This window comes from Lathamus discolor, chromosome 5 (genome assembly GCF_037157495.1).
Source record: "Lathamus discolor isolate bLatDis1 chromosome 5, bLatDis1.hap1, whole genome shotgun sequence".
Classification (NCBI taxonomy): domain Eukaryota; kingdom Metazoa; phylum Chordata; class Aves; order Psittaciformes; family Psittacidae; genus Lathamus; species Lathamus discolor.
The window spans coordinates 18,607,057-18,631,825 of record NC_088888.1 but is presented as its reverse complement, the minus strand read 5'-3'; the positions used below and the strand labels follow the sequence as shown (position 1 = coordinate 18,631,825).

The 24,769-nt window shown below is 48.7% G+C and overlaps 3 protein-coding genes across 5 annotated transcripts in view; 2 read left to right on the top strand and 1 right to left on the bottom strand.

The window, feature by feature from the left end:
- The window catches only part of GTPBP2 (GTP binding protein 2), a 220,971-nt gene that overhangs the window by 193,218 nt on the left and 2,984 nt on the right, over positions 1–24,769 (top strand). Inside the window, exons 2-11 of one of the 3 annotated variants that reach the window (XM_065679962.1) lie at positions 17,123–17,213; positions 19,489–19,515; positions 20,138–20,322; positions 20,583–20,691; positions 21,220–21,417; positions 21,672–21,846; positions 22,481–22,700; positions 23,128–23,263; positions 23,682–23,740; positions 24,507–24,678. In XM_065679962.1, coding sequence (XP_065536034.1) covers positions 20,189–20,322; positions 20,583–20,691; positions 21,220–21,417; positions 21,672–21,846; positions 22,481–22,700; positions 23,128–23,263; positions 23,682–23,740; positions 24,507–24,678 — 1,203 coding nt within the window. In that variant the 5' untranslated portion in view covers positions 17,123–17,213; positions 19,489–19,515; positions 20,138–20,188. Of the gene's footprint in view, positions 1–16,877; positions 17,214–17,668; positions 17,673–19,486; positions 19,516–20,137; positions 20,323–20,582; positions 20,692–21,219; positions 21,418–21,671; positions 21,847–22,480; positions 22,701–23,127; positions 23,264–23,681; positions 23,741–24,506; positions 24,679–24,769 lie in introns of those variants that run through there. The other 2 variants (XM_065679961.1, XM_065679963.1) reach the window with 2 other exon arrangements.
- LOC136014855 (epoxide hydrolase 1-like) lies at positions 1,829–12,375 on the top strand. Its single transcript, XM_065679953.1, has 10 exons — positions 1,829–2,047; positions 3,392–3,415; positions 4,332–4,545; positions 5,234–5,414; positions 6,084–6,314; positions 6,686–6,815; positions 7,751–7,965; positions 10,572–10,680; positions 11,000–11,125; positions 11,990–12,375. The coding sequence occupies exons 1-10, from the start codon at positions 2,019–2,021 to the stop codon at positions 12,189–12,191; spliced, it is 1,461 nt and encodes a 486-aa protein (XP_065536025.1). The 5' UTR covers positions 1,829–2,018; the 3' UTR covers positions 12,192–12,375.
- MAD2L1BP (MAD2L1 binding protein) lies at positions 12,286–15,765 on the bottom strand. The gene is made up of 2 exons (XM_065679954.1): positions 15,424–15,765; positions 12,286–14,441 (listed from the first exon to the last, which is right to left on the bottom strand). The coding sequence occupies exons 1-2, from the start codon at positions 15,697–15,699 to the stop codon at positions 13,911–13,913; spliced, it is 807 nt and encodes a 268-aa protein (XP_065536026.1). The 5' UTR covers positions 15,700–15,765; the 3' UTR covers positions 12,286–13,910.

Below are 24,769 nucleotides of genomic sequence, written 5' to 3'. Positions count from 1 at the left end.
AGAAAAATATAGGAAGAAAGCTTCCTGTTCGTATGTGATTTGTGCAATGGAAACACATGAAATCTCTTTATAAAATTATGAGAGTCATAAAGCGATTATGGGATTGCAGAAATTGGAAGTTCAGATGGAGACTTTTTGAAATCGGGTTTGCTAAGACATCTGTCATTAGGGATAAGGGATCCTGCTCAAGTGCATGGAGATGCTCTGAGACACTTTTGCAGGTTCTTTCCGGTGGAGTTCTCCTTTCCATGGATGGAACATGCATCAGAATCTCGCAGGAGGAGGCAGCCTTGTTGAACCCAGCAAGCAGTTTCTGCCTGGATTTGTGCATCTTGGCCACTAGTGGTTGTAAGAGAAAGGGGGAAAATCACAGGGAGGGATTTCCTCTGGGAGCCTTTGATATCTGCCCACCAGCACTCACACAACACCCCTACCCATACCCTGCATTTCAGTAGGCAGGATCCTGGCATCTCAGCTGTTTCGGGTTTATCACTGGGGGGTTGTTGACTTTTAGCCCCTGGGTATTATTGGCCTTGGTGTGTTCCTTTAAAGCAAAAGCAGTGCTGATTCTCCCAAGTCTTTTGGATAGAGGGTAGCAACTTGCATCTTTTCTTTGCAGCTTTAAATAGCTCTGATGGCTCTTTTCCCACATTCCTGCTATAGATAATTTTGCTCTTAGATGCTTAAACCAGATCTTCCTCCATCAACCTTTATGCTTTTTACTAATGCTAAGTAAGAAACACATTGAACTTTGACCAGATTCAGGATTTACAAGGTTTCCTTCCTGATGGCTCTTTTTGATGACACAGTGTGTGCATATGAGTTAACAGAAACCTAATCATCACAGAGCTTGCCGGTGATGGTACTTTGCTTTAAGCATGGAGATAGGAATCCTTTCCTCTGGCAGTAGAAGGTAGCTATTCCTGGATTGAAGCATAGCAAGGACACTGTGCAGCAATTTACACCATCCAGTAAGATTTTACTGACCATGAGGGAGATGAAATCCAGTTCCCTGAGCTAAAACAAAGCACTGATATCTGTGGAAAATGAAAAACTTGTTTTTTCCTTTTAGTCTTGGCTGCTGCAAAGCACATAGAATAGAGCCACTTGATACACAGGTTGGAAGGGATACCTGGAGGTCAGCTCATCCCAGCTTCTGCTCAGAGCAGGTTCAGGTAGGTCAGGTTGCTCCATGCCTTGTTCCTGTCAAATATTAAATGCTTCCAAGGATGAAGACCCCACATCCTCTCTGGGCCCCTGCCCCAGTGTCTGAGTACCTCCATGGTGAACTGATTTCTCCTCATATCTAACCAGAATGTCCTTGTTGCAATTTGCATCCTTCGCTTTCTGTTCTTCAAGTGTTGCTCCTCCAAGACAAGTCTGGGTCCATTTTTCCTATGTTCTCCACTACATAACTGTAGACAGCAATAAGATCTCACCCTTTGCTTTCTCTCCTCCGGGCTGAAAAAGCCCAGGTCGCTCTGTCTCTCTTCATATACCACATGCCCCAGCCCCCTGGCAGCCTGGCGGCCCTACACCACCATGAGTGAGTTCATTCCAGTCTTTGCACTAGCAGCAAGGCCAGAACTGGACTCACAAGTGCTGAAGCGACCAAAGGATCACTTATTTCAGCCTGCTGGCCAACATGTTTGCTTTATAGCCCTGTACACAGCTGTCCCTCACTGCAAGGACACCTTGTTGACTCAGGTTCAGGAGGTGACTTTAGGCCAACCTCTGCAGAATTGTTCTCTCTTCATTTGGCATCAGCCTGCCCTGGTGCACAGGGTTATTCCCTCCCCACGCAGGACTTTGCATTCTCCCCTGCTGAACTTAATTTGTGGCTGCACACTTAGGCAAGAGGTGGCACTAAGTGATGACGTAGCTTGCAACTGCATTGCCCCAGAGTGTCACTGCTGAAAAGGAAGCCAGCAGAGGAGGCGCCTGGATTCATTCACCTGGAGCAGCGGCCAGGAAAGGAGGATTCACCTGGACCACCAGCCAGGAAAGGAGGAGCAGACATGTGGCAGGAGATCCTTCCCAACACCTGGTGAGGTCTCCTCAGCATGGGGAGGAGGGATTCCAAATGGGGCTCCCCAGGGCTGGGGCAGAAGAAAGCCCCTGTGGGGTCACCAGGGTGGGAGCATGCAGCTGAGTTCTCCTGAGCATAAATGGGGAGGAGGTTTTATTAGACTGAGCCTTGCTGCGCATCGCTCAGAGCGCTGCTTCAGGAGCACGCTTGTTTTGTTAGCAGTGCTGAGGTTGTGCTAGTGCCATGGTAGCTGGTTTCATGCCTCTGACTCACTAAACTTCAGGATGTAAGTACAGGGGGATATTATTACTTGTTGCATAAGCTGCTTAGCCTTTAGAGAGGTGGAGGCTGACACTGTTTGCTTTTAGGAGCCCTATACTTCCTTGTCCGGGGGCGGCTTAAGGAGATACCTCCTTAAAAATCAAGCACACATAGGCTGTTACAGAGATTGTTACTGAGTTGCCTTTGCAATTGCTGGGGTCTCCAGTACAGGCATCAGGTTCTGCATTGCAGGCAGCAGAGGGAAATGATTCTAGGCAAAAAGAAACACTGAGCGGACTTGGGTTTTCATGGAGTTTCATGTCCATTTTTTTTTCTCTCTTTTTTGGTCTCAACGTATGGTAATTGTGACACCAACAGCTCCCTAATCTCGCTGCCTTCCATAGGACACAGTAACAAGACTTTCTCTTGTCGCTTTTAATTTTGCTAGATTTTAGGCTGCACTTTTCTTGCAAGAGAATCTACCTGGCTGAAAGAGAATCAGGGAGGATGTTCTCTTTTGCTTGCAGGCAGATGAGACCTAAAAGCTTGGCATTCAGTTAGGAGTAGTTAGAAGTATAGCAGCTCATTGAACTCTGAACAGGGAAAGGTCCCAGAAGGCTCTCCTTAGTGCCAGCCCTGCAGCACAATGAATACCACATGGCTGGCAGCAGAGTAACCCTTGAGCTTGAAAGTGCCCTGCTAAGGCTGCACGCCGATTGCTATACCTCAGTCAAAATAAGCTATTTTGTTGTCTGAAGTAACACAGCTGCTGGTAGAATGAAACACCACAAGGACAACTACAGTTGTTAAGTGTCTTTTATCTAAATTATGCCAAAGGAGGGAACATTATGGCAACAAATTATCCTGCTAAAACACAGCCCGGAAACACTGTCTCTTTGTGCATCAGCAATGCTCTGAGCCCTTGCCTGTCAGTCCCACCTGAAAAATAGGGAAAATAATGGCAGCTGTTGCTGGGTGGCTAAACTGTGATTGAATGGTGCTGGTAGGTGATATTCTCTGTACCACCCCCAAGGGTTGGTACCATCCAGACAACACTATCAGACTGTAAGTATCTTCTTTTTTTTTCTTTTCCTTGTGTAGGGAGACCGTCTCATCCCAGATCAGGTGAGTGAAACATCTGCCCCGTGCTAGGGTCTCCACTTTCTATTAGCACCCTGGCTGGGGCACAGCATAGTCCCTTCCATACCCCGTATGACAGCAACAACAAAATCTTCATTCACAGTCCCCTTGCAGCCCGCTGCAATAGCCCCAGACAAATCTACTAATCCCCAGGGGAAGCTGGATTGAGGCACAGGTCAGAGGGATAGGAAGGTGCACAGCCTTTGGATTGATTGCGCAAGCATGTGAGCACTTTTGAAATATGCTGCAAGTCTGTTTTAGTCTGTTAAATCCAACCCTGGTGACCCAGCCCTCGCACTTCAAGAAAGTCTGAAACCTTGCTGTCCAGAACAGAAACAGACAAGCTGAGACTCTTACCTACTGGCAGCTGTGGTGGAGGACCAGTGTTGCCCTAAAAGAGAACTGAATCTGTAGGAGAGCTATGTACCAAGCACTGCTAAGAGGGACATGTCCACCACATTCAGCTCTCTCCAGCAGCTGAAGACCCTTGTGTCTGCTCCTGCTCCTCAGCCAATTCTCTCTGTACAGTTTTTATCCCTGGAGGTGTCCAACTGCTGCTATCCCATTCACTCCAGTACTTGCTGAAAATAGATTGACCCATATCCTGTTGACCCTTGTCCCCCAGGGCATCTTGGCTCACAAGAAGAGGGACAAGGAGGCCTTGTGATCAGCAAGTCCTAATGAGCAAAGACTTGAGGTCACTAAGGAGTGCTAGCAGATGTAACCCTGCCCCAGATCTTGCCTGTGATCTTCAAAAATTAGAAACCCTCAGCCCTTGCTGACTCCATGGGATCGTAGGCATTTGCTCCTGTTCAGACCCAACCGATGTGAATACGAGCCTCAGCATAGTCCCTGTATCCTTGACACTTCTTTTGTTGACCACAATGTTATACCTCCCCAGGTCTTTTGGATATTCTCAGAAGTATGCAGTCCTGGTCCCTGCAGCTGCCCTGGGGGTTGGAGGGATGCTGGTTTACTGGCTGAGGTCTAGACACAAGATCAAGACTATTGAAATGAGTGACGGATGGTGGGGCTCAGGTGAAAGACCCGTAAAAGGGAAAGAAGACGAAAGTATCCGTCCCTTCAGGATTGAAACATCTGACAAAGAAATTGAGGTACCAGTGGCTGGGATGTGAGAGAGGCAGAAAGCTGCAAGGTTGAGCCAGTTCATCAACCACCTTGCTTTGAGGAGATCCCTTTGGGGTGATAGCAGTGCACCAGCCAGTGCAGCTACCTAGATGATGCTCTGGCTCACTGCCCTTTATAAATGGGGTTTGAGCCCAGATTCATCGCAATGGCCCATAAAGACTTTGAGATCACTGACTGTACATGTGACGTGGGGCTTCTTCTGTGGAAAGGGCATACTGGACAGCAGACAGTGGGTCTGTGAATGATGGACTGGGAGTGTATTGGGACAGCAGTGATACTGGTGGGGCAGGACTGAGCGGCTTCCACAAAAGGAAGGGCTAGTAGAGTGAAGAGGGGTGGAGGTTTGTCTGAGTCACACCACCTCTGTCCCTACATGCAAACATGTCCATGCATGTCCCTATATAGCCAACTAGCAGTTGGCAGCTCAGGCTGAGCTTCTTTTTCTCCCAACCAGCTCCTAATGTCAAAAGCCTAAAGCAAGTCAGCAGCAAGGCTAAGAGTAGGACCCAGTACTCCACTGCTTCAGGAGGGCTGGTAGTGTCCCAGAGGGCAATACAAAAGGCAGCGGGGCTAGATGAGCCCATCCATGCCTGCCTCAGTGTAGGGCACACATGAGCCACTAGCCGGCCTCACAAGGAGGGCTCTCTTCTGCAGGACCTTCACAGGCGCCTGGATCAGGCCCGCTACACACCACATCTGGAAGGGGCTGCCTTCCACTATGGCTTCAACTCCAGCTACCTGCAGAAGGTGGTGGCCTACTGGAGGAACCAGTTTGACTGGCGCAAGCAAGTAGAAGTCCTGAACAAATATCCCCATTTCAAAACCACCATTGAAGGTGAGGGGTCTCTGTGGCTTGAGCAGGTCTTACTCTGAAAGACAGAAAGAGGCGATTTAAGAGGTTACAATATTTAAGACAACACTATGTATAAAAGCTTAGTGATATGAGTGAAACATCACTAGTGGTGGTTATACTATTAATAACCTCCCATAGATTAAAACCATCAGAGTGGCAATAAAATTATGTCTACTTCAAGATGGGCTTCATTCTGCCCTGAGCCTGTGCTAAATAATGATCTTTTCTTCTGCTATGGCCTTGAATCCACCTTTGAAAATCACAAAATTTACCCAGACTCCAAGGCTAGAACATCCACTACCACCACACAGTTTAGACAAGTGAGGTTAGCCAGATCTGCAGGTTAAACTTCTATGCTATTCATGTTAGTGCAGCTCTATTTATATACTGTGAGACCAGTTCCTCAGGAGGTGGATGTTCAAACTCTTGTGACTCCAGTATCTGGGGCTGGGATCAGTACAGCTGTTTGTATGTAAAAGATGAGCTGTAGGTACAATACCAGCCATCCTTTTCAGCTAGGCATCTTCCTGCCATGGATTGTGTAACTTCCAATACAAATGATAACAATTTTGCCACCCTCCATCTTCAGAGTCCAGAGCAGAAACTGTGCAGAACCACAGCTTTAATTTATCTGTCTTGGATGTGTGGCAGGGATCGAGATCCATTTTATACACATCAAGCCCTCCTATGTCCCTCATGGTCGAGCTGTTCAACCTCTGCTAATGGTCCACGGCTGGCCCGGTTCCTTCTATGAGTTCTACAAGATCATCCCTCTGCTGACAGAGCCAGCCAGCCATGGCCTGAATGAGGGTGATGTGGTGTTTGAGGTCATCTGTCCATCCATCCCAGGCTATGGCTTCTCAGAGGCACCACACAAGCAAGGTAAGTGACAAAACAGCTTTGTTGGAATTGCAAGGGTTTTGGAATGACACCTGAGCCATCCCTGGCCACTGCAGTTTGTGAATGCAGATGCTTAGCTCTGCATTAACACCCATGTGGCTTAGGCTCTGGGGCTGACTGGATATTTGGAAGGCATTGGTAGCTGGAAACAAGGTCTGATTCCCACTTTCTCCACTTTCCACTGAATTTCTATCATCTTGAGTTCACTTTATTGCCAAGGAGTGAGGCAGAGCAGCATAGCACTCTGTGCCTTCACACAGCAGCATACTCACGTACTTCTGAAAGCCCACAATCTTTGGCCAGTGGATGAACACCAGGACAAAAAGGTCTCCTCTGTTTTTCTCTGCCTACAGGGTTTGACAGCGTAGCAGCTGCTCGGATATTTCATAAGCTGATGAACAGACTGGGCTTCAAGGAATACTACCTACAGGGAGGAGACTGGGGATCTCGCATTACCACAAACATGGCCCAGATGCTGCCACGGTGAGTAGCAAAAGCAATCAGTGCAGGAAAGATGCCTCCAGTTCTCATCCTATCTTGCGGCTCCATCGTCCTGGTCCTGCCCTCTGTTTGCCCTGCCTCTCATTCCTTTCTGCTCAGTTTCCTTCAGGGATGTCCCCAACCCTGTGCATTCAGTTGTATCCATATGCTTTGCATTGATATTGGCACAGTTTTCATGCTTCCTAAATTTCAGAGCTGTTTGGCTTCTCTGTCAGTAGCTAAAGGAGACAGATTCTCGTTCCAAATCAGGCAGGAGATAAATTTAAAATCAGCAGGGAGAAAAAGAAGGAAGGAGCTCAGCCTTTCAGCAGCTGAAAGGTACCATGAAGTATAGAACTTTCCTATAGAAAATGCAGAGTTGAGACTGAAGAAGAAACACAACACCTTCCTTACAAGATGGCATCAGAGCTCATTGTTTAGCATTTAATGAAAAGCAGGCACCACAGCCATGCTGAGGTCAGAGAACAGATAAAGTGGGAAAGCTCATAAAACAGTTAGATTGGAGGCTGAGCAGCTCATGTTCCCAATGGCAGTTGTGCTTCACAGCACCCAGAGCACTGTGGCCATGTGTGATCTAATCAAGCTTTTCAGAAGATACCCAGTGCAGCCTGTTCCTGTAGCACAGAACAACACGAGATCCACAGCCAGAGCCACCAGCATGGATATACCACATCCAGAAACTGAGTACCTAAAGCTAGGATCATAGCAGTGGCACAGCTGGATGGAGATGGCACCAGGTGTATCATCTTTTAACTCCCAAAATTATATTTATTTTCCAGTCATGATGAACCTGAAGGGCTTCATGTATTTTACTCTGTAAAATATTTCTATCACAGCCCCAGTCAGACTTATTTTGTAGAAAATCTGGAGACAGACAATCACTTGATTTAACCTTCTATTCATTAACTTAATTTCAGGTGCGTGAAAGGGCTTCATCTGAATCTTGTCTTCATTGCTGTACGAGGTTTGAGAAAGATTATTTCTGTCATGCTTGGGGCTTATGTACCATGGCTCGTAGGCCTCACTTGGGAAGATGTTCACCGTATGTATCCTTTCATCCAGAAGAATATATATGACATTCTGCGAGAATCTGGATACTTACACATCCAAGCCACCAAACCAGACACTGCAGGTAATGAAACTTCTATACATCTCTCTGAACATTCTATAGTAACTGTTCATGGTATATAAACACATAGCTGAACAAAGGCCAACTGTGTTTGAGAAGCAATGTGTTGTGGTGACTAAATATAAGACATGGGGCAAGAACTGTGTAAAAGGAAGGTAAGGAGAACAGCTTCAAAAGAAGATAGTACAAGTACGACTTTTCAAGGTCTTCTAAATGGCATGCCACATCTCCTGGGGAAAGAACTCTTTTGCAAAAAAAAAACCTTAAAAGAAAGCACAGGGTCCTGAAATTGAAGCTTCTAGAAATAAATGTGTGTGAAAACAATGAAAATAGCAGAAGCAAGTGCAATGGGAAACTTGCAGGAAGCTAGACACAGCCTTAATACCTGAAAAGCCAGAAGCCTGACACACTGAGGCCAGTATATGAGGAGTCTGAAGAAAGATATGGCCATCTCAGGAAAGTTAAATGAATGATTTGCATCAGTCCTCCCTAGGGAGGACTAATGGGATCTTCCTTTAACAAAATAAGCCTTCATCAGGAGAGACAGTAGAGCTGTCTCAGACTCCTGTCAGATGTGGAGACCATAAAACGAATAGCACCTCATCATGGCAACTCACTGAAAACAGAAAAAACCAACTGAAACATTAATTAATGCCTAGTTTGCTGCTTGAACTGATTGCAATACCAAAGAAATAAAAGGAGACAAACAAGACACCAGCTTGTTTTCTTGGGTTTTTAAGATAAAAAAGTGAAGGCAGACCCAGGAAAACAAAGACCAGTCTGTCTAGTCACTGATCAGGAAACCAGCAGAACTATTTTGAAGAGAAGAATAGGCTTACAAGTGATAATATCACAAGGAACTCACGCTTCAAAAATCAGAGCTCTGTCAGAATCAGAGAGCGGGGGATCCAGCAACTGAACATACTTAATTTCCAAAAATGTTTTGTTGAGGTTCCTTCCCCAGTGCTCTTAAAGAAATTCAACTGCCTTGAGGAAAGTGTTAAGATCATGGATTAATAACTGGTTGACATGAGAATCCACTCATAGGAATAAATAAGCAAGTTCCAGGAGAGAGAGAGAGAGTAAATAAAAAAACCCTGTGCTGGAACCTGTCTATTTCAACATGATCCCAATTCCTCTGCAGTTAAAAGTTAACCATTAAGTGAAAATCTGACAGCTATCCAGGCTTTGGTTTACTCTAAAGATAACTGCAGAGAGTTGCAAAAACGTTTAAGTGAGTGGTTGATTAAGCAGGCCAATAAAAACTGATGTCAATGAAGTCCAAAGCAATTTAAGTGAGAAAGAAAGTCACAATGGGCTAGAGTTTGGCTGTGCTGCCATATGAGAGAATCCATAAGTCATGGACAGGGCTTGGAAATGTCAGCCAGGTCAGAGTTCAAGAGAATCTTACAAACTCTTAAAGAAAGCAAAAAGAGACTAAGACAAACACCAAATCTACAATATTCAGAATCTGTTGCACCCCTGTTCACCCTGTTTCATAAATGTATTTTAGAATCAGAAGAGTAAGGAAGGGGAGAAAAGGAAGGCGGGAGTGACCAAGCAGCTTCTGTACGAGCAGTGTACATAGTCAAGGACCCTTCAACCTGGAAAAAGAAGAGCGGAGATTTTGTAGCACACTAAACTTGTGAAATGTAGAAGCTGAAGAGGGAGAAAAAAAATGTCTATCTCCTACGCAGTCTGAAGAAATACCTACATTGTCAGTTTAGTTTTCATTAGGCAGGTCTAAAGCAAAGCTTAAAGTATTTCCATTTACCACAAGTTGTAGTACCTAAGATGTGTACATGGTGAATGACAAACTGCAAACAAGACCCGTATTTCTGAGCATCTAACCTGTGGACATTCAATACAGTAGTTCAGAGGCAGCTTTCAGCCCAGAAAAAGCTCATCTCCGGATGGGTTACATGCTAGCTGGCACATTTCAGCCTGCCCTACCGCGGCTGGTCAAAGCATTTACACGGCTGTGGTCTGTAGCAAATCGCTCCAGGCCTCCCAGCACAGGGAAACAGTTGTGCCAATGCACAAGCTTACTTTGCATTTGCTATGTTCACTATTAAATTAAGGCTGCTGTGCATCATCTTCTACAAAGTCAGTGCTAAAATTCACTTGGAGCTGGCAATATCAAGTATATGGTAAACTACAGCCTGGGGTACAATACAGGAATTTCCCAAGGCAAGCCTCCTTCACAACTGAAGTAATCCCTGTCCTAGTTTTAGAAGTAAGAACATAGATATAATATACTGTGTATGTGCCTAAGCAGGATGCCGCTCCAAATGGTTGATCAAAAATGTCTTATAATCCCTTTACACCTGAATTTGTACCTCCTGCCACACATGACCAAGAAGCCAACAGGACTTTCTTAGTTCCTAGCTTCTTTTGTGTAGGAATTACCTAAGTTTGCAGTCAGTTACAGCTGGAATTCCACTGGGATAAATTTCTCAAGGATAAAGTACTACCAGGCTACTAAAATACAGACTTTTTACTGAGTTCTCATAGAAAACTCTAAAGAACTCAATAAAGCCCAGTTTAACTTCCACTGAAGTATTGCAATGCCAGGCAACTGTAATAGCTCTCCCCTTCTCCTGAATTAGGTTGTGGGCTGAATGACTCCCCCGTGGGGCTTGCTGCGTATATTTTGGAGAAATTCTCTACCTGGACAGATAAATCATTTCTACAGAGAGACGATGGAGGCTTGGAAAGGTAAGAAAACAGATGCTCTTCCCTAACAACACTCATTAAAAGACTGAGTGATGAAAACTGATGAGGCCAGAGGTAAAAGACTGACCAATTAAAGCTGAATAATGGAAGATTACATGTGACAAGCTGTAGTTTAAACTTATAGCAGATTGCCTGCAGGCTACTGCTTGTAGGTTTGGTCTGGGTACACGGATGTCAATTTGCTGCTTGAATACAAGTGGAGAACAGGAAGAGGAAACGAGGGCACTTCAGGGCAAAATCACGATACAGCATACTGAGAAACAGCTTCCAATGGAATTTCTTCATCTTTCTCACTCAACAGCAAATACACTCTTGATGAGCTTTTGACCAATGTGATGATTTATTGGGTGACAGCCTCCATTGTGTCTTCCATGCGATTCTACAAGGAGAACATTACCAAGGACCCTGATCTTAGCGCTATTTCCAGGTAACATGAAACCAAAACCATCAAGTTCTGCTTACATTTGATAAATATAGTTAAGGGTCACTTTTCTTTCAAATTATAATTCACACAGGAGCTTGTGGCCAAGACAATGCAGACTTACATAAGTGTTTTCAGTCTTGTTTGTGATCAAAATACAGGTCATATACTTATTCATCAAACAAACGTAATCTGCGGCTCAGTTCAGTAAAAAGCAGACAGAAAAACATGAGCATTTCTAAAAGAGAAATTAGATATGAATTAGGAAAGATGTGGCTGGCTCACTGGTGGATAAACTAAAAGCTGCAACTCTTGAGTAGAAACTTGGGGAAGCAATTTGGAGAGCAGTACTTGAAACACAGCACCTTCTGACAGCTGCTGGCTTTAAGATGAATATGAGAGGCTGAGCAGGAAAATGCTGTAAAGCAGAATTCTCCAAGTGATTGATCATGCAAATGAAGAGTCCTTTTCTCTGTAGACTGAGCCAGTTCAGTTTACCTTTCCCCTCAAGAGTGTCATTTCTTGCACTGGCACCATGAACTCTAAAGTAAGCATGAGCCAGCTGGTTTCTGACTTCCCAGAAGTGTGACATCTTGCCACATGTCACAAAACATACACAAAACAAGGCAAGTTAAAAAATCTGAAACGTTTCAAGATTAAACTGGGTGCACAGTTGGCTCAGCTTTGCTCTTCTTGGGGTACAACACTTTTAAAGTCAAGGAGATCCAAATGAAAGCACAGCGCAAGACCACAAAACAATTTGTTGTGGTAAACTTCCCCAGCTGACTGTGGCAGTTACCAGAGTCAGAAGGGGTTTATAGACTTTCCCCACTACTTGCTCCAAAAATGCAGTTAACCGATGTCTTCTAGGGTTGGAGTGTATGTTCCCACAGGGATTGCAGCCTTTCCTCAGGAGATATTACATACACCACAAGTCTGGACAAAGGAAGCCTACAAGAACATCATCACTTACTCTTACATGCCACGTGGAGGGCATTTTGCTGCCTTTGAGGAACCAAAGCTTCTGGCACAAGACATCATGAACTTTGTCAGAAAAGTGGAACACCTGTGAACCTGCAGTTTCAATATGTACACAGACTGAAGGCAAGATGATTTGCCACCAGCAGAACCTTCACTTTGCCAGATATTAAATAAATCCAATGCAATTGCACGTAGAAAACAGCATTTTATTTGGATAACAACTGTAGTACTAGATTTGTTAATTAAACTCTAAAAACCTTAAGAAAAAAACCAAACTTAAAAGCATGTTGTCTTCTTTCATACCCAGCACATCTTTGCTGCATTCAGAGTTCAAGTATAACAGAATATGTAAACAGTTTAATGCAGTAACATTGCACTCATTTGGAGAGGAGAGTAGCAAGGAATGGGGCCCTTGTTCCTCAGAACCAATTCTTCTCTTCAAGAGCTTATGCAGAAGAAGCAGCTTTGGTAGAAGAGTTTTGATCTCCTGAGCACACATGCTCCTATGTTCAAGTTATGCTTCATTCAAGAGACCTGTGGTTATATATTCAAGTAGATAGTTGCACATAAGACTGCCTTCTTCATTCTGGCAGTTCTTCCCCTAGAGCAAGCTTTAGCAGTTACTACACACACTGTAAGCAGTTCTTCAAGGATAGGCAGAGACAGCACCCCTAGTGGACTCCAAGCTCAAAAGTTATCAACTGAATTTCCTCTTAGTTTTATCATCTCATTCCATTCCAAAAGGACAAAGTTAAAAATATGCATTAAGTGTAGAGCGCATCAACCTTTACCCTCCTTTCAAGATTCTTACCTCCCTATCGTGCAATATTTGCTATCGGGAAACTGCAAGTGACCTCGCTACCTGTATAATTGGGTTTCTCTTCAAACAGGATATAGTTCTGTAGCTAACAGGCTCATTACATTACAAATACATATTCACCTGACTGAAGATAACTACAACAGATACCTAGTTCTGACACACTGTGCTCCAAGGTTTCTCTCTCTCCCTTTCTGTCCCGTTCTGCATTAGACACGAGGCCAGAAGAAAGGGCTTAAGTTCTCCTTCCAAGTAACACAGTCTGACTTAGAACAGGAACAGAGAGGTAAACAGAGCTGAAATTGATCACACACCCCTCACCTCTTCTTCACACTTCATAAACATACAGAGTCTAAGATTTCTAAAAGTAAAAAAGAAGTTAACTGTTGTTTTAAGTCAGAATATTCTAGTATATTGAGGCAGGGAGTCCTAACTTCCTATTAGTTAGAGCAGAAACTGCTTACTTTTAACTGTCTCACTGATAGTCAGGGCTGCTGGACTAAAGGTTGGTAAAAACAAACAAAAAAGAAAAAAGGAGGATGTGCTTCCCTTCCTCCACAGGACTGTTCAACTTATTTTCATCAGCAGTACAAGACACTGCTAGGTACCTAGACATTCCAACTTCTGTGAAGTCCCACTCCTTGGATTGTGATATAACACCTCAGGAGAAAGAAGATTGTATCCAGTCTTTGCCAGTTCAACAAGTATGTGGCAGGAAAAATTCACTCCCAACCTACAAATTCACCTCCACAATTCAGGTTTCTAAAGATTAGTCACTGTATCTGTGTGCAGCTGTGCATTAAAGGGTACTTGCTTTCAACAATTCAGAAAATGAAGACAGATGAACACAGGTGAGCTAAACAAGGGCAGTGGATGCCCTGGATAATAGATCCAGATAGACAAGAATACACGGTTACATTTGATAAAGTTATCATCACTTAAAGCAACACCAAAGGTTATTGAATATTCTATAAATGTTCTACAGAGCACACATCATTCATGAAAGCCTTTGAGTGTCACGGGTGCCTGAAACCAGATGTAGTCCTCCCAGTCAGAAGTCACATGCTGAGCAGGCAAGGCACTTATGTTGATGTCTCCATCACAGGACAAATTCACAGTTAGTTTCCTCCCTCGGGTTGGCACTTTATAGTTGAGCTTGGGCCGGAACCAATCAACACCACAATCGCGGTGTCCTTGGAGCATAACAACAGTGCCCATGGCAGGGAGAGCCTTAAGTTCACTGAAGACATCTGCAACAAACAGCGAGTGGAACAGCTTGCGAACACAGGATGCAGTTTTCAGGCTCTCTTCAGCACTGCCTTCAAGGATGCCCTCCAAGTTGAGCTCATAGAACTCCTTGGGCCTCATGACATTGCCTCCAAGTAGAATAAGAACCCGAGGAACCAGTGTCAGTCTAAACATTACTTCCAAGTGCTGGAGCACTCCCTCCAGCTCCATCAGCACCTGCTGGCACTTCTTGCTTGCCAGGTCTGTGGGGGGTGGCTTCTTAATCCCATCTCCATTCTGGGGAAGAAGAAAAAAAAAAAAAAAAGAAGAGAATTAGTGCATTTAATTATTAGGATACATTAGTCCTAATACACTCTTCAGAAAGTATAGCCCATCCCTGAAAGTCAAGGAAAGCTCAAAGGTTTTATGCTCCTTTCAAAAGATATAGGCATCCACATACAGAATCAGATCAAAGGAACACAAACGGACACTCTATAGCTACTCAGTTTGAATCTGACTCATGGTACTGATAAATTCCCACAGGAATCGGAAGCCACATCTTTTGAAGAACAGTTATCACTAGTGTCCTGACTTTAGCTGGAATCGGGGTATTTCATACAACAGCACATCATATAAACTGGGGGGAGTCACCCAGAAGGTGCAGATCACTGCCTGGGTAAGGCTGAGTATGAGCTGGCAGATGGTGAGCAATTGTATTGCTCATCACTGCTGCTTATTGCTTGTTTTTCCTTTACCCTTTTAGTTTTAGATTCTCTCCGCCTGCCATTTCCCTTATTATTATTAGCAGTAATATTATATTGTTCTTATCTCAACCCATGGGGTTTATATTCTTTTGATTTTCCTTCCCACCCCAGCTGAGCAGGGGGAGAGCAAGCAAACAGCTGTGTGGTGCCAAGTTACCATCTGGGTTTAAACCACAACAACTCCAAATCACCTTGCTTTTTTTCCTGAAGAGCTGTTAGAGTAACAAACAAAACAGTGACATGCTTTAACCAGAAAGCAGGACAAGAAATTAACAGTAACTTGTTGAGACCTCCAGCCACCCCATCTACAGCTTTGCTTTGTTTGTTTTGAATGTAGCTGTAGCAACATTTAAGGATACAGCTACAAGGAGCACTTTAGAAGCAGTTAAGACTCAATGAACGGGAGTTACCGAACCATAACGGTCAACAGACAGGCAGCACTCGGAGGCCGCGGGCACGGCTGTCCCCAGCGCAGGGCTCCCCCGGCCACCCCCTTCGCCACCGCGGCCCCTCACCTTAGCCCGCCGGCAGAAGTAGGCGAGCTGCTCGTAGGGCAGCGGGAGCTGGTGCCGCTGGTGCATGACGTGCTTAAGGAGCTCGCAGGCGAAGAGGCAGCAGCTCTCCCGGGTCACCGCGCCAGGGAACACCACAGACACCAAGGGGCAGGCCACCGCCAGCTCACTCGCCCGGGACATCATCCTGCCGCCGCGCTCCAGGCCCGGCGGTGCCTCAGGAAGAAGCAGCGAGGACGCCGGAGAGACAGGAACAGCCGCAGCGCCCAGAGACGCCATTTGCTGATCGGCAGCCGGCTGCGATTTGAACGGCCGCGGCCGCAGTGCAGAATGGGAGTGGCGCAGCTCCCGCCCACAACGGCTTCCGGCCGCGCATGCGCCGTGCCCGCTGGGGAGGAGGCGGGTTCCGGCTCGGGGCGGGAGGGCAGGCGAGCAGCCCAGCCCTGGGCGACCAGGGTTATCCTGCCTGGGGCTTGGCCAGCAGCGCCGGCAGCGGGCGGAGGGGCTGCTGCTGGGGTGCTCGGTGGGGCTTACGGCCGCCGCGCTGAGGAGGTGCCGCAGTCCGGCCGCGGGCACCGTGAGCTACGGCCGCCACGCCGCAGGGCTGCCCAGGCGGCTCCGGAGAACTCGCGGGCCGGGTTTTCCCCCGCCCGGGGCACGACTGGCAGGTGCGCGGCAGGGAGAGGGCAAAGCCCCGCCGGCGGCCGCTGGGTTCCCTTCGCCCCTGTCACGCAGCCCTGCTGGCTCCAGTGCGGCGCAGAGGAGCTCCCTCCGCCCCGCGGCGGGCGGGCAGCATGCAGCGAATGGGAGCTGCCGTGTTTGGAAACAACGTGGCCGCAGCCCCATTGGGCGCCGCCGCACCACACCGCGGAGGGAGGGCGGTCCCTGCCGGGTGGCGGGAGGAGCCGCTGCCCTGCGCTGGCGGAGCGGGGTTACCGTGCCGGAGCCGTGGCTGCCTGCTGTAAGTGCCACGCACCGTGAAAGTTTAACAAACGCTAATAAAGAGTCGCCCTCCCCAAGGGATGCGGTGGGGAAACACTCGGTATGGGCATGCTTCGGGCGGCAGAAGGGGCTTCTGGTCCTGCCTTATCGTCCCCCCGCCCCGGCGGGAGATAAAGGCGTCCTTTGAGGTAGCTCCGTGCTGGGCTGCTGCCTCCACGTATTTAATCGGCACCCCAGTGCCAAACACCTCCGAAAACGCCCGTCAGAACGGGTGCTGATAGCTCGCTGTCACGGAACAGGGGCCTCGCGGCAAAACGGGCGAAGTGCCGGGGGGGCACCGGCAGACCCCGGAGGTCGGGGGCCGGGCAGCGGCAGTTCCCTGTGTGCCGTACGCCGTGGCCGCCAGGCGGCGCCGCCTCCCCCGGACTCAAACTCCCATTCGTCCCTGCGGGGGGAGCCCATGAAGGATCGAGGGGGCGCGCCGCGGTGCATGCCGGGAGCTATAGTTCCGAAAGCAGAGCAGTAGGTCGGCGGCTGGGGGGACTCAGTTTCCCGTGGCGCCGCGCGGCGGTTGCTGACGCCGGGACCGGGGCGGCGGAGCCGAGGCGGCGAGCCCGGGCAGGGAGCGGGCGCCGCACCGGGGCGGCGGGGCCGCGCCGGCAGCCATGGACTCGCGGGTGTCGGAGCTGTTCGGGGGCTGCTGCCGGCCGGCCGGCGGCGGGGCTGGCGGGGCGCTCCGCGGGCGCGGGGGGGCCGCGCCCGGCGGCGGCGGCGGCGGCTCCAAGGCGAAGAAGAAGAACGGGCGGAGCCGTGGGGGCAAGGCCAACAACCCGCCGTACCTGCCGCCTGAGGTGAGCTCCCCCGGCCTGGCCAAGGGCCGCCTCGTCCCGTCAGCTGCAGTGGGGGTCTCCCCCCAAGCCGGGGCCTGGCGCCGCAGTGGCCCGCGCCGCTTCTGTCAGGGCCGGGCAGGGGCGGTGTGTGTGTGTCCGTGTCCCAAGAGGGCTGTGCGGCGCGGGTTGCCCCGCACCGGGTGGGTTCGGTCGCGGGTCAGGCGGGAGGCAGCTCCTGGAGAGGCTAGGCCGAGGGTCCCGGCGGTGCTGGCGCGGGGTCGTGCCGGGCTGGGCCAGCAACCCTGCGGGCCGTCCTGCGGCCCCGGCAGCCGAGTGCCCGGCAGCCCCCCGGCCTCTCCTCCGGGATTTGACGTGGCAGCGGAAAATGGTTGTGCCCCCGGTGCCAGCGGGCTCCCTGCGTGGTCTGCCGAGCCCTGTCCGTCAGAGGTATCTCGCTGTCTGGTGTCCGTCTGCCGCCTGGGAACTGAGTAGCTTTGGAAACAATGCTTTGCTCAACTCGTAGTGCCGAGCGTCTTGTTCGCATCTCTTCCCGAGAGCCGATCTGGTGGGTGTAAGTCTCTTTCCAGCTGCCAAACTCAGACATTGCTCAGCAGGTGCTAGTGACTCCTTTCACAGCTAATTTGGCTAATTTTCTTACATGGAGATGTAGATGGTACTGAGAGAGTGTGAGGCACTTGCCTCTTGCAGCAGGAAGAAGTGACATTGGTAGGAAATGGGTGTGTTGGTTAGTCTAATAGGACTGCCGCTGTGGGGAGCATCATGTTGCCCCGCAGTCAATTGCTTGGCCTCACTCTGTAAGTCTTCTGTAAAATACATAAGAGCCTGCGCTCGGAGGGAGCAATTCCTCCACAAGGCAGGGCTGTGACTCTTGACAGGAAGGGAAAACAGTGCTTTGCTGCTGTTAGATGTTCTCCACGGCCAGTGCTGTACCCTGCAGCCGCGGTTCAGTTTTTGTTCCTTTGAGCTGGAGGCTGGACAGCCCCCCGTGGGTTCAGCACAGCTTCCTGTCCCTGACCACCCTGTGCAGTATGTGGCCCAGCAAGTCTAAGCTTGTTGCTTTCCTAGTCTCAGCTGCCTTGAAGGAGACCCACACCTTCATTTAGATGACAGCTCAGTATGTTAATGTGGTTTTCTTAGAGCTGGAAAGCTGGTAGATGGTAAGAGAGGAAGACTTCCACAAGCACCCTTTTCTCACTGCATAGCTCCGCTGCCTGAGAGCTAAGCTGACAATTACGAACTTCCCTCTGCTGGCCCTTTGCCACCATAAGAAGTGCTGTGCTTATGAGCTGAGCTAGAAGGCAAGGAGAGGGCTATTGCCTCTCCTGACATGCAAGCAGGTGTCCAGAGGAAAAGGAAATGCTTAGGTTTGGTAGCCCCATTTAGCCTGCCAGAGTGCTAGGCTTCCTGGAGGCTCCCGCCCTTTTTCAGTGGTCCTTATACTGAATCAGGGGGAAGATTACTTCAATACTGGCTACAGGTTCTCACTGGAAAGCTGGTGCCTGTTGTGGTTGGAGCAAGCTTGATGAGTACACAGGCCTTTCTGTGAAACCCCAGTCTGGCTTCAGTCCTTCTGAGCATGTTGTGTGGAGATAGTCCTGATCAGGCTTGGTTCTCCAGAACTGCCAGGCCAGTGACCAGCTTGCTCTTCTACAAAGAAGTCACTAGCTTGCTTCCTTATGCTTGTAGTCCTTCTCTCTCGCAGAGAGGTGATACACAAGGATATACAAGGGAGACAAAGAAAAACTAATTGGGGGGGGGGTATCAGTGCGCACTAGAGGAGGCAATGGCTTTTGTTCCCAGTCCTCTGTTTCTGTGCACATTGAGTAGATGGAAGCTGCTGGATAGTGTGGGAGTGGGACGCTGTGCGTGGCATTGTGGGTCATGGGTAGGTGAGGGGGGAGACTCAATCATCTGCTGCCCTGTGCCTTTTTGAAACTGGAACTCTCTCTCTCTGTGGCTGTTAGACTGGCCCTATTCTTTACCAGCAGTAAAAAAATCCTCCCTAAACAGTATTGCCTATGTGTCCCTCTCTAGTTTTGTCCTCTGGTTTTCATGACGTGAGATGCAAATAGTAGAAACAAACTGAAAGTAAGTTCCAGTTGAGTGTAGGAATGAATGGCAGAAGAGGCTGTGACCTAACATAGCATATTTCTACCAATCTCCCTCTCTCTGAAAGTGTCAGCGCGAGTTGCAGAGTATCTGGGCAGCTGATGCCTATGGAAGTCCCTGCTGGCACAGCATCTAACCTTTGTGTCTCATTTCGTTCTCTGACCAGGCAGAAGATGGAAACATCGAGTACAAGGTGAGCCTTTTGAGGTTGCAGAAGGAGGTATTCCTCCCAGAGGGTTATTTTGCAGTGAGTAACTTCACCAAAGACAGCATATGGGGAACATGTGTAAGGAAGGGATGGAAAAGTAGATACTGTACTAAGGAAATGTCAGTCATCTTCTGTGTTTCTGTACCTAGCTCACTATGCTGAGCTGGAAGAGTCTGATCTCAGGACTCATTTTTAGGAATTTGGTTTAGGAGAAGAGACCCACTGTTTTTCCTGAAATCTTATTCCTTTGGAGAGGGAGGTGCAGGTGTCACTGATAATCATTTGCGACTTTCTTGTGGCTGTTCCACCATTTGCACTTACTTGCAAATGTGTCACAGATAGGTCCTGTCTTTACCTACACAGTAGGCAAGGTACAGCTGCCTGTAGCAAGATGCAGAAAAGTTCTACCATGTGTATGCACTTTTGTGAAACTCCATCTCACCTGTCCTGTGGTGTCTGTGCAGATGCTAACACAGGCTGTGGTTTCTAGAGGTGGGTCGGGACTGGGAGCATTGCTTCGTGGTGTTGGGTCAGGCAGTTGCTAGCTTGGTCAGTGGGATTCCCTCTGCATCCAGCTGTGACTATAACCACCCCCTCTGTTAAACAGCTGAAGCTGGTGAATCCCTCTCAGTATCGCTTTGAGCACCTGGTGACACAGATGAAGTGGCGACTGCAGGAAGGCCGAGGTGAGGCCGTCTATCAGATCGGTGTGGAGGACAATGGGCTGCTGGTGGGCCTCTCAGAGGAGGAGATGCGTGCCTCGCTCAAGACACTGCGCCGCATGGCAGAGAAGTACGTGTTCCCTTTCGTCTGCAGGGCCCGCAGCCATAAACAGCCTCCAGTAGAGAGACTGCCCCAGGAGTCCCCTGGAGAGCCGGCGGCTCTGTTCTGCAAAGCCTCTGTATGACTGAAATTCCCTCATCATGAGGTTCTGGAAATGCAAAGGCTCCTTCCCTGCTTTCATCCCATTCACTTTGCCAGCTATAATTCTAGAGATGCAAGAGCTGCCAAATACAAGTGTGTCTCACCCCTTTCTTTCATGTTTGTGGCAGGGTTGGGGCTGATATTACGGTGCTGCGGGAGAGGGAGGTTGATTACGACAGTGACGTTCCCAGGAAGATAACGGAGGTGCTTGTCCGAAAGGTGCCTGACAACCAGCAGGTAGGGACCTGCGTCTCGGCCATCCTCTCCTGCTAAACACTTAGAGGCTTCATGTAAGCCACTTCCTTTTCGGATGGGAGCCCAAACCCTAGAGGCAGTGTGTCATAGATTGGTCCATAGCAGATGCTTTAAAGAGCTGCCAGAGGGAGGTTTGATGATAATGCCTTTCATCTCCAAGATTGTGGTTGAGGCAGATACCAGAGGGGACATTGCCTGGAGCAAAGGTGAGAAATTATTTCGCTTCTTTGACAACAGTTCTGATGCAGGCCAGTGTGCAAACAAGGAAGGATTTTGAGGTCCTGCTGTAACAAATAGCCTTTTTTGGTGATATCAAAGCCAGAGTGTGTATCGCAACTCCTGGGCAGTAGTTTGCTGGGAGCAAGAGCAGAATCTGAGCAAGATTACACTGCATAGTGTCCATTGCAGAGGGCAGCTCTCTGAGACACATCTCCCCCACCATGTAGAGTTTGTGCACACCCAGCACAGTGGTGGTGAAGTTTCATGATTTCTCTTTTCTTCTGCCTGTAGTTCTTAGACCTGCGAGTAGCTGTGCTGGGGAATGTGGACTCGGGGAAGTCAACCCTGTTGGGTGTCCTGACACAGGGAGAGCTGGACAATGGGCGGGGCAGAGCACGCCTCAACCTCTTCCGGCATCTTCATGAAATCCAGTCAGGGAGAACGTCGAGCATCAGCTTTGAGATCCTTGGCTTCAACAGCAAAGGAGAGGTGAGATCTGAAAGCTGGAGGAGAATAGAGCTACCCTCCTGTTACAACTGGGACATGAGGGTAGAGAGGTGACACGGCTCTGTGTCCCTTTAACTGAACCAGAGTGCTAGGTGTCCATTTACAGCAGACGTCCTGTCCTGCACCCATGGTGAATGTTCTCACTAATTCTGAGGTCAAAGTGGATAGATAAGAGCTGAGTTTTCTTCACTTGCCTGCTGGAGCTCCTTTTCTCACCGAGTCCTTATGTCCCTCAGGTGGTAAATTACAGTGACTCCCGAACAGCAGAAGAGATTTGTGAGAGTTCTTCCAAAATGATCACTTTTATTGACCTGGCTGGCCACCACAAGTACCTGAAAACAACCATCTTTGGCCTCACCAGCTACTGCCCGGACTTTGCCATGCTGGTGGTTAGCGCCAACACTGGCATTGGTGAGTGTTGCCCTGCCTGCATGGATTGACAGCGACGTGTGAAGAGAAATGGAGAATGGGGGAGTGAGTCCTTGTTAGCTGGGAACGATGGTCAGAAAAAACATAGGAGTCTGGAAGCCTCTACTGATTTCTTGTAAGCCAGTGCCTGGGAGGGGAGCAGAGCTAGGATCCTCTCACCAGCTGTAGCCAGCATTAAACTGTACACTGGACAGGGAGGCTTTGTTTGGAATTCGAAGCTGTGTTTGTCAGAAACCCCCCACAACTTTGGCATATTCTTAGAGGTGCTGAATCCTAAAGCCTTGTAAAAAGGCAGCTGGAATTCTCCCACATCTTTTCTTGACATTTTTGTGGCTGTTTTCTGGCAAACTGCAGCCCAAGAATGAAAACTACTGCATCTTTCTGAAACAACTAGATCAGTCACAAAAATCCTTGGTGGTTTTTCTTTCTTCCTGGACTAATGTTTGGTTTTGTTTAAAACAATAAATTTGATTTTTCGTTGCCTGAGTATCAGTTTCACTGGTTAAACTGGTCACTCTAGAGTGGGCCTGTGGGAGAGCCAGGAGACATAGTTGTCACATAAACAAGCAACAATGATGACTGCTATTGCACCTACACTCTCACTTGTTTCCTGCAGCGGGCACAACACGAGAGCACTTGGGCCTGGCCATGGCCCTCAAGGTCCCGTTCTTCATTGTCATCAGCAAAGTTGATTTGTGTTCAAAAGCCACGGTGGAGCGGACAGTGAAGCAGCTGGAGCGAATCCTGAAACAGCCAGGCTGCAACAAACTCCCCCTGCTTGTGAACTCAGATGATGATGCTGTTACAGCAGCACAGCAGTTTGCACAGTCTCCCAAGTAAGGGACCATTCCTTTCTTCTGCTGGGAGCCCACAGTTCAGACTGGGCTACTGTGTGGAGCTGGGGAAGGGTGACCACATCCTTAATATCTTGGCTTCTCATCAAGTTTCCTACCTTTGCATTCTCCAAGAGGGCATTTTTCCCTCTTGGGCCTTTTTCTGGGCTCTGGGAGCAGAATGTGCCCAAGGCTGCACTGGAGTTACTTCACCATGACAGAAGTGTGGGTTAGCAGGGGGTCGGTGCTATGACCAACCACTAGGCAGAGGTTACTGCAAAGTTGTATCTAGCCCATGTGTCCTCCTGCTCAAGCCATTTATTGCTGCAGTCTCTGTCCTTTTGCTGGACTCGGTAAATTCAGAATCCCATCAACCCTCTGGAGCTGTGCTCTGCCCTTCTGCTTATTCCTGTTTATTTGTATCTGACAGCATCACCCCAATCTTCACACTGTCCAGTGTTTCTGGGGAGAACCTGGATCTCTTAAAAGTCTTCCTCAACATCCTGCCTCCACTGACCAACAGTAAAGAGCAGGAAGAGCTAATGCAGCAGCTAACAGAGTTTCAGGTGCGTAAGGACAGTTTGTTCCCAATTCTGGTATTGCAGTCATTGCTGTGACATGTGACAAGCATCCTGGGGATCTGAACACCAGGGGTAGAGATGTGGTGAACTCCTGGACTATTAGGAGACATTAAAATAAAGAAAGGATCAGTCTCTGGAAAAAAAAAAAAAGCCTGTTAGGCTAGGCTCTGTCCTAACCAAGGGGTGCCCATCTCAGGGGTAAGATTGTTTCTCTGGTTGCCACTTACAAGGCAGAAGTTCCTCTAATGGGAAGGTAGCGTGAGCTGGTGAAAACTCCAACATAGTGTCTTAATGATCAGCAGAGAGCTTACCTCCATCCACTTAAGGGGTGGGCACCTTGTCTTCGTTCTGGAGTGCTATTTCACAGCTGTCTGAGCAGCTTGTTCTTGTTGCCTTGCTGCAGGTTGATGAAATTTACACTGTGCCGGAGGTGGGGACTGTGGTAGGAGGAACTCTGTCGAGGTAAGTGAGGCCAGGCGGACAAATGTGCATGTGAATGGTTGCTGGAGTTCCCTCAGGGTTGGAGTCATCCACTGCAGATGTGGAAGTGGTGCAAGGCTCAGTCCTGACTGCTGCCAGATAACTGAGCCAAGAGAGGGTAAAGCCCTACAGGGTGTTGGGAGGTGCCATGAGCAAATTGTTGGTGGTATGGTGGCAAGCAGAGAGTCTGCTGTAAAGTTGATGGATTGGGAATGTGACCAGCAGAGTGCTGAAGGAAGGCATTCTGGGATCCAGAGTCAGCAGAGGTTAGCCATGACCCCAAGGTGTTGCTTTCCTCCTTCCACAAGCAGGGGGAGGAAATGTAGAGGACAAGCCCTCCAATCCCAGCAGAGGTTAACTGCATGCTACCCCGTGAGAATGCAGCTTTCCCTTTCCCTCAGTGTTCAGGAGTGATTGGTTTGGCTACCAGCATATCTACACAGAAAGGGTGTCAACCGCAGTCTCCCCAACAGAAACGGTGCAGTGTGGCAGAGCACTGGTTACAGTGCCCCCTGTCTTACCTGATATTCTTAGGAGCTGTAGTGTGGCTTTCACTCCTACTGCAGGAAATCCCTGCTCCTACCAGCTTTGCATCCCTGTTAGTTGGTCCTGGGTAAGAGTCCAAGGACACTCACCTCCTTGGCCGTGGGGATTTTTGAGGGGAGTTTACCTTTGGAGGGTGAAATTTCTTCCTTGTCTCTTCATGAACTCTGTCCTGCACTTCTTTCCTGCTTTCCTGCCTTTGCAGCGGGATCTGCCGAGAAGGGGAGAACCTGGTGGTTGGTCCCACTGACGACGGGAAGTTCCTCCGGTTGAAAGTGTGCAGTATCCAACGCAACCGCTCAGCCTGCCGTGTGCTGCGGGCTGGGCAGGCAGCCACGCTGGCCCTCGGGCCCTTCGACCGCTCCCTGCTGCGCAAGGTGAGTCCTGCTGCCGCCAGGACTGGAGATTTACCTGGAGATCCCCCATTGGTAGGGTGGGAATGAAGCAGAGGTGCTTGCAGGAAACTTG